This window comes from Primulina tabacum, chromosome 10 (genome assembly GCF_025594145.1).
Source record: "Primulina tabacum isolate GXHZ01 chromosome 10, ASM2559414v2, whole genome shotgun sequence".
NCBI classification, from domain to species: domain Eukaryota; kingdom Viridiplantae; phylum Streptophyta; class Magnoliopsida; order Lamiales; family Gesneriaceae; genus Primulina; species Primulina tabacum.
This window is the reverse complement of record NC_134559.1, coordinates 4,677,219-4,686,411: the sequence shown is the minus strand read 5'-3', so window position 1 is coordinate 4,686,411 and position 9,193 is coordinate 4,677,219. Positions and strand designations below refer to the sequence as shown.

The window sequence follows — 9,193 nt, the reverse complement described above, 5'->3', positions numbered from 1 at the left end:
AGACTGGTTCATAATGATCAAACCATTCTCTCCGAGACGTCATGTGCCACGTCGCTCCTGAATCCATTATCCATGTGTCACAAAATTTGTGTCTGCCTTCTGCAACAGTTGCTGCTTCGCTGAATAATATTTCAGCACTGCCTGAAGTACTGACCATATTTCCTTGAGAGCTTTTATCGATACTCGTACACTCTTTCTTGAAGTGCCCTTTACCGTCACATTTAAAGCAGTAAATATTTTTCTTCTTACTTCTCGACTTTGATCTACCTCGTCTTTGGCTCCCACTGGAGTCACGGTCCATAAATCTTTCTCTTATCATCGGTAAAGCCTATGCCTGCTTCGAAGTTACTAACCTGTCTTCCTTATTCTTGCGCCGGCTTTCTTCTCCAAGAACCGCAGTTAAGACATCGTCGAATTTTAGAAAGCCCATAAGAATATTGTTGGTTATGTTGATAATAAGTTGATCATATGAATCTGGTAGACTTTGAAGTAGAAGCTCCGCACGTTCATTTTCCCCTATTTTATGTCCCATGGAAGTGAGTTGGGCAAATAGAGTATTTAGTGTATTGATATGGTCGGTCATCGATGAGGATTCCGCAATCTGAAGAGTATAAAGCCTTCTCTTTAGGAAAATCATGTTGTGTAGCGACTTGACCTCGTACATCTTTGTCAGAGTATCCCAGATAACTTTGGCTGTTTTTATCTCAGAGATACTTGACAAAACTTCGTCTGCTATAGCCAAATGTAAATTGGCAACAGCATTATCATTCATCTCGTTCCACTTTTCATCATCTGTAATTTCCATCGGTCTATCTCCAATAGCCGCCAAGCAATTTTTCTTTCTTAAAACTGCTTGTATCTTTATTTTCCACAGCATAAAATTGCTTCTTGAATTTTGCTATTGCTATCTCGTACCTTCCCGCCATTATGTTTACAACAATTTAGTAGACTGAACAAAATAATCCCGCCTTAATAAAAAAAATCTCAAAAAATCTTTTCTGATGTGGAAGATCAATCTAGGCTGCAACCACAGAGCATACTCAGAATTTTAAAAAATTTTAAAACAAGGCTCTGATACCACTTGTTGGTCCCACGTGCGGAATTTGAGATAATAAAACCCGAAAATAAATAATAAACTGGACACCGAAATTTACGTGGAAAACCCCTAAAAATTATTTGGGTAAAAACCACGGGCAAGATGAAAAGAATTCCACTATAATATTTTGTGGTGTACAATCCACTCACTATGTTTTCAAAGAGATCACACACTCTCTTAATACAGGATAACAAAACACCTCACAAATATTATAGAACTAGGCACTCAAATGCTTACAAGATGAGAGAAAACTCGAAGAAGGGATGATTTCAGAATGAAGAGAGGAGCTCTATTTATAGAGCCTCTTGACCGTGTGAATACGCGCTAAAAACGGGTATTCATATTTCCACGAAATTGCCAACCCACGTTTTGCTGCCTGCTGCCTTTCTTGACTGGCCCATGTTCGATTAATAACGAGCATCGCCTGAACTGTAAGACGACACGGTGTGGATCTTGTGCCAACAAAAGCACGCCAGTACCACCAATTACCGGCACTCGGCGTAATTCTTGAAGGTCAAGCGTTGTATTTTCCGCTGGCGAGCACAAGAGTTTGGGTCGTGTGGAGGCTTATCTTCTCTAAAGAGGAGAATACTATGACGTAACACCTTGGAACCAGACCCCGGCCCAACGGTACAAGCCCGAAAAGTGTAGGTGATTTGAGAGTAGAGCTGGCATTAGTCACCACTACATCTGTTTTAGCAGTATCTCGAACCTAGAACTTAAGTTTGGTGAAATTTTGTATGGATAAACAAAACACAAATTTTATTATTATTTTTTTAATTTTAACCAAACGTGCAAACCGGATTGGAATAACAAGTCCTTAGAATTTCCGACTTCACATCAAAATTTTAAAATTTTAAAAGGAAAATTATCTTTTTAGTATATGTCTCTTTATGATTTTGTTCATATATGTTATTAAATTATATTCTAATTTAAAAATAAAATTACATGTAATTAAAACTTAAAACACAATTAAAAAACTATACATAATCAAACAAACATAATTAAAAATTACACAGACGAATTCCTCTATCCAATTTAGGTACAAACCCCAAATAGATACAATCAAGTCTTTTTATAATTAATTAATATTCTTGTTTTGAATTTTTTAAAATGTAAAATACTTTTTAAAAAATCATAAAATTAATAACAAACAGATTTTTCTGACCATGCACAATTTTAAAAAAATAGTGAGCACTTCATCGGCCCACCCGCTTTCTCGCACATGTGAACATCCGCATGCGAGGTAGGGGCGATGCGTGCCCTCATTTCTGGATGCCTCGTCTTTACTGCTAGACAGAGATATTTGGTTGCTCAAATTTCTTGAGTTATTTTATTAATAGCAGGCAATATTTGTTGCAAGTTTTACTCATCTAATAATCCAGAAGCTACATAGTTTTCCTCCTAACAAGAATTTCTACAGCAGTATTAACGACTCATAATTATGTACCAGCAAAAATTTCAGGGGAGAAACTCAAGTATCATGGGTGAAAATTTCATTTACTATTTGCTTGAGTTCTGAATAACATACATCAGCCCACACTGAATCAATAAAGAACACAATTTGAACAGAAGCAGATCAAAGTTAAACAGTGTAAAGAACAATAAAACACTCACTCAGAAAGATCTACTCGTCTCTAGCAAAAATTGATCTTATGCCTTGTCTTGCAATTACGTCCACAATAGAACACCGGAAAAATGTATAATATAAAAGCTCTCTGATTCATATTGTATATGCCATATTCGATTGCTTTCTCCTCGCGTCAAACCTGCTGGCTCAGGACATCCGAGTCTTCTCCTTCAGCATGTTCATTTTCAGAGTTTTCAACAGCTCCATTTACAGACTCTTCATTTCTACATCAATAGTTCGAATGTCCGAGCACAATTGTTTGAGTAAATATTTAAGGTAGATAATATGTGTACGAAGTTCAAGATAATATCACAAAAATCTCCTATTTTCGTCGAAAATCCATGATGTCCATTTCCAAGCCAGCTATGATTTCTTGGCATATTGATGAGGACAACTTGTTTTTGAATGCTTTCGGAATCATCCAAATATGTGAACAAGAATCAAAGAGAATACAGTACTAATACATCAATTAGATCAATAAACAAAGGCGACACGCAAATTTTCGACAATACGCCAGTGCTTGGCTTCTTTATTTCATTAGCTCTTGGTAACTTTTATCAAACCATAATGGCTTGTTGAGAGTGACCTCATTCATTGAGTTATGATATTGTTGACCTAAAACAAGAAAATTTTGTAGATAACTGAGCTTGGGAGTTGGGACGTGTCCAGTAAGTTTAAGAGGAAGTATAGGAGGGGAAGGAAACTAATGACCACTCCTCCCTACGTCACCCAAACCCACCCACAAACACACACAATAGCACTAACCATAATGAAACCCCACTCATAACCAAGTAAATCAAAGCCCCCATCAATTGCAGAAAAGACGAGCGCACAAAGAAAAAAACACCGGAAATGTTTTCAATCAGCATACCAAATTTTAAAATCTGGTAATTAAACAGTTTCAATCAAGCTATTAATCAACATCCCAAAAGAATATAAAAGAATCAATTCCACCGTCTTAACACTATTCAGAATTAAAGTAAATTCGTAATCAAAAAGAAAACAAAAATGAAAGTAAATTCAAGACCAAAAGTACCACCAACCTTTCGGGTAGAGAATCAACAGCCTCCGGCTTTCTCCAAGCCGGCTCTCTTTCCTTTCCACTCCAAAAGCCCTTCTTCCTATCATCGTCAGTTGCAACTGCAACACCTTTGATCTTCGTCGATTCGAGCTTCTCCTCAATTGCCTTCACATCCTGTCCCAAATCCTTTAACACCTCCTCCCTCGGCCTGGCCTCTCCGAAAGGATTATTCCCCTTGGGTTTTGCATCATTCTTAATCTCAGAACCTTTCTGCCCGTCATCCATTGGTAGCGTTCTGGGCTTCAAATTCAACCTCGGCCTACCACCACTTACAATACTCTCCTCCTCTCGTTTACGCCCCCATGTATCGGAATCGACACCATTCGATTCCGAAACCCCTCTTCTTTCCCGTAAACTATCGAATGCTCCGCCAGCCTTCCGTCCCTCGCCCCAATTACTCGAATCTGATCCAAAGCTTCCTCTTTTCTCATACCTCCTCGTCTCAGATGGAACAAAACTCTTGTTTGCCCCCCAGTTATCGGAATCATCCGCTCGAGACAATGAATCCGTGAAAAACCCACCTCTTTCCTTCCTCTCGAATCCATTATTCAAAGATGACTTCTTTCCCGCCGCCCAACTATCACTCTCGTCAGCCCTAGATGGCTCATATTCACGGCTATGATCCCGATTGAAGCTTCCCTGTCGGCGCGGCTGCTCATCCCTGTAGCCGTAAGATCTGAATCCACCCCCGAGCTTGTTCCGCTCGAGCTCTTCCGGAGAACGCTGACGCGGACCCGTTGGGAGCGACAAGAGTTCATCTGGAGTCAAGCCCTTCGGAGCCTCGGATTGCGTTGGCTTTCCAGAACCATAGGTGGCAAATTCTTGAAGAGATAGGGTCTGTGGTTTCTTCTTTTTGTTCTTCGTGGACGTGGCGGTGGCAAGGGAAGGAAAATCCTCCGTATCGGCTCCTTTGTCGATTGCAACATCTTGCTTGTGCTGATGGAGGAGCTCCGCCTCGTTCTCCTCGGAATCCAAGGCCCACCCACCGGGTTTAGCCCACGCGCTGACTGCTGCCGCCATGCTGCTTTCCTTTTTTCTCTAAAATCCTGCGTTTGTCGCTAAAAGTTTCGTGAAGATTTTTGTGGCGTCCGTTGAACGCGAGGAACCGCTTATATACTAATTGTGATTTCATGTGCAATAGAAGATTATGAAAATCCAACGGTGGAGATTTTTTTAAAAACAATTGAGATTGTTTGGTATATCCCAAATTAAATTGAATATTTGACAACTTGTCCTTTTTTTAAAAAAATTTAGAACATTTCTTTAGTATTTTGTTGGATTTCATCCTCAAATCAAATTAAACAATCATTTTGCATATTTTCCAATTTTCAATCGAATTATTAAAATTTAATGGGAAAATGAATAAATAATTAAAATCACAAATAAATATGGGAAGATTGTTATACTAAAATAATTTTAAAATATAATTAATAATCACTTATTTAAAAATTAAAATAAAAATTACTTGTGATCAATTATTGAAAATTTTAAATTAATAATAATGCACGAATATGAAAACAATTTAGAAAAAATATTTGAAAATATATTTATCAAAAGAAATGGTGTGAACTTCTTATATTAAAAAAATTGACAATGTTGAGGCCACTGTTATGAATTTGAGAATAAAAAAAATGGAATATGAGTTTTAAATTATTTTCGAATATAACGTTTCACGTAATATTTAATATATAGATGAAACTTTTATATAAATAGACATTTATAGAAGGTAACATATAATAGTAAAAACATGTGAAATTTTAAATATATATTTAATAAAATGCGGAACTCAAATTCTCGGAAACTTATGTCGTCATTAGATTGAGATTTTTAAAGACCGTGGGTACTTCAATTGCATTGTATCACGTGAAGATTGTCTCACATTTCAATTTTATTAGATAGATCTTCGATTCAACTCAACACATGAAATGATGATAAATATGGCTCAAGTCTCTCGTCTCACGAATATGTGAGATCGTCTAACAAAATATATATTTTTATTCTAATTTGACAGTAAAACATGCCAAAAATATAATTTGCTAATGGAATGCGCCAAAATGGTTATATTAAAAGGTGCGACTTACCAAATATCCAATTAAATTCGATCCATTGGGTATTGGACCCCGGTGATAATGGGCTGACCCATCCAGAACAAGGCTAACTCGGCCCGCTCTCTCTGGGCCGAACAGCATCAGGCAGAAACGACGCCGTAACGAGAATCAAGGTGCCTCTGGAATCTGGATACAAAAGCTACGAATGACCAAACCAGCGTTTCTCCCCTAAAACCAACCAGAGAGAGGAAACGAAGCTTGGTAGCTTGTCAAAAATGGCGATTACGTTGAACAATGGCTTCAAAATGCCGATTATCGGGCTAGGCGTTTGGCGTATGGAGGGGAAAGATATAAAGAATCTGCTCTTCCACGCTATTAAGATTGGTTACCGTCACTTTGATTGTGCTGGTAACCTCTTCATTCATTGTGTTGTGATGTTATTTTTATTTATGTACTAGGATTTTTTCCTTGAACTCCTTAACCTTCATGTTGGTGGATTTCTGAGCTTGGGAAAAAAATTGCCTTTTATAGTATCTTGATCCAGTTATTCACCAATTTCTGAGCTGTTTTTAATATTTTAAAAGATTAAATTTAGCGCGCTTCAGTTGGAAAAGAAAGTATATATATTCAAGTACCCGTAATCATCGTTCAGTCTGGTGCATACGATTCTATAGAGTTTTGAGGAAAAAGATTTCCATGTCAGAATTTCTGTTTTTGGACTTGTGTATTTAATCTTTGTACTGAAACATGTAGAAATTTATAAATTGAGATCTTTTATTGTTGGTACGTGATTGCAGCGGACTATAAAAATGAAGTAGAGGTTGGGGATGCACTTGCCGAAGCTTTTCATGAAGGACTTGTGAAGAGGGAGGATCTTTTCATAACTACCAAGGCTGGTCGCCATGGAACCCCATTTATGATCATTCCATTCATTGTCTTCTTGAAATTTGCATAAAATCAACAATTTGTGTCATTGCTTGCAGCTTTGGAATTCGGACCATGGCCATGTCATCGAGGCCTGCAAGGACAGCCTTAAGAAATTAGGCCTAGAGTATCTAGATTTGTACCTTGTTCATTTTCCTGTTGCTACAAGGCATACGGGTATGTTTTGCATCTGTGTATTGCGTGTGATACTCTACCAACGGTCTGTATTAGTAGCATGTTGTATTCTTGTGCTGTTTGACTATATATTCACAGATTAGCTCTGGCATTCCGTTTTAATCGAAGAAATAGGTGGTGCTAGGAAGTATGCGTTCATTGTGATTACAACTGTTTGAAGTTATTAGTTTATGTGATGCATCTCAAGCTTCTAAAATTTTTCACATTTATTTTATTACCAAGTGCGTTTTCGACCCCATATTGACGTTGGTGCAGGAGCTGGCACGACTGATAGTGCTTTGGGAGAGGATGGTGTGCTGGACATAGATACCACAGTGTCATTGGAGACAACATGGCATGCTATGGAAGATTTAGTATCAATGGGTTTAGTGAGGAGCATTGGGATCAGGTAAGTCTGATATCATCCTTTTCAATGATGTCGTCTTTGTTGGTTTAAGGCTAAGCTCTAGGAAGTAAAAAATTTATTCTTTAACTTCTCTTGGCATGCAGAAACATAGAAAAGGACGAGTTCGAAACTTAGAAGTGGCTAAAAACTATCAAACTCTCCAAATAATGATTTTTTTTTTCCTTGAAAAAATGAGGGTAAAATTCAAAATATTCCCCAATGTTAATTATGTTGCAAGTTCATTCACATCTTTATTTGATTTACATCCTTGTGTCTATGTTTCTCTTCTTTTAGTAATATTTTACTAATAATTACCGTTGTTAATTGTTATATCCAACTTACATCCAATACTTTTGCAAAAAAAAAAAATTTACAATTTAATCCCTCATTTCAAATATTTGACAACGTTTAACGGAAAAAATACATATTTTATACATGAGCAAAACGTGTTGTTTTCATATATTTTTACATGATACAAATGTTAGTGGAGCAGTAATCAAATTCAATAATTTGACAATTTTTTTATATACTAAAAAGTTATGCTTTAATTAAGTTCTACCTGTGGTCCTGTACCAACAGACATAATTTGGACAACGACGGAATTCAATAATTAAAATTTATGCTAAGTTTTCCGTTGTGAATTTTTATGAAACACTATAATAAGAAAAACTATTGTTTAATAAATAATTCTCTGCTGAGGTTCAAGGAAATAGTACAAACCTATAGTGCATGGCACAGAAGATTTATTATTTTTCAGCAATTCCTTCTGTCATAATGATTTGCAGAAGTGTCACGGATCTTCTGCTGATTGTCGGTTCCCACCACTGATAAATGCATAGGAAATCTGCAAGCGTAGTGGAATTCTGGGAAAATTTGCACATTTACTCATATAGGCAAATATTTCGTTGCAATGTGTTTGACCATTATTTATGTGCAGCAACTATGACATATACCTAACACGAGACTGCTTAGCCTATGCCAAAGTGAAGCCTGCAGTGAATCAGATTGAAACACATCCTTATTTCCAACGAGATTCTCTTGTCAAGTTCTGCCAGAAACATGGAGTCTGTGTTACAGCGCACACCCCTCTTGGAGGTGCTGCAGCTAACACCGATTTGTTTGGTTCAGTATCATGTTTGGAAGACTCGGTTCTTAAAGTACTTCTATCTTTACTTTACCTTTTCTTTTGACATTGCACGACTCTTTTGTATCCACTAGTTGCTTTATTACTTCTCAATTCTGCTTCTAACCTATCAGGGTCTTGCCAAGAAGTATAATAAGACTGTGGCTCAGATTGCTCTTCGATGGGGTATTCAAAGAAACACGGTCGTCATACCTAAATCATCAAAACTTGATAGACTGGAAGAGAATTTTCAAGTATTAGACTTCAAGATTACCAAAGAAGACATGGAATTGATCAAGAGTGTGGATCGCGGCTGTCGAACGAATCAACCCGCCAAATTTTGGGGTATAGATTTGTATGCATGAATTGAATTTGTAATTGATATTCTACCGTCTTGATCTTGTAAAAATAAAATATATTGAGATTGTTGAGAAATTTGAAGTATTTGCTTTTGTGCCCTCTAAGCGGTACATGAATCAGACGTCATTCACTCCTGAGAAAAATCGAAAATTTGACTTTGCCTTTCGTATTTATAGTGTTATTCGTATATGTTGGCATTCACGTGTGAGTGTGTGTATGTTGTTGATAAAAACATGCTTCTTCCATTCTACTCTCGTTTCGACGAATGCAAAATTCAGATTTATCTTGTAAATTTGCTTTTTCGTTTTCGAAGATTAGAGTGTGTGCCATTTCAATCATGTATCTTATACT

At 37.0% G+C, this 9,193-nt stretch overlaps 2 protein-coding genes across 2 annotated transcripts; one reads left to right on the top strand and one right to left on the bottom strand.

Annotated features, from left to right (window-relative positions):
• Positions 1-2,575: 2,575 nt before the first annotated feature.
• LOC142505230 (eukaryotic translation initiation factor 4B3-like) lies at positions 2,576-4,899 on the bottom strand. Its single transcript, XM_075618119.1, has 2 exons — positions 3,770-4,899; positions 2,576-2,950 (listed from the first exon to the last, which is right to left on the bottom strand). The coding sequence occupies exons 1-2, from the start codon at positions 4,825-4,827 to the stop codon at positions 2,860-2,862; spliced, it is 1,149 nt and encodes a 382-aa protein (XP_075474234.1). The 5' UTR covers positions 4,828-4,899; the 3' UTR covers positions 2,576-2,859.
• Positions 4,900-6,028: 1,129 nt separating this feature from the next.
• Positions 6,029-9,008, top strand: LOC142505789 (NADP-dependent D-sorbitol-6-phosphate dehydrogenase-like). Its single transcript, XM_075618898.1, has 6 exons — positions 6,029-6,263; positions 6,653-6,747; positions 6,839-6,956; positions 7,230-7,362; positions 8,297-8,516; positions 8,617-9,008. The coding sequence occupies exons 1-6, from the start codon at positions 6,131-6,133 to the stop codon at positions 8,845-8,847; spliced, it is 930 nt and encodes a 309-aa protein (XP_075475013.1). The 5' UTR covers positions 6,029-6,130; the 3' UTR covers positions 8,848-9,008.
• The last annotated feature ends 185 nt before the right edge of the window (positions 9,009-9,193 follow it).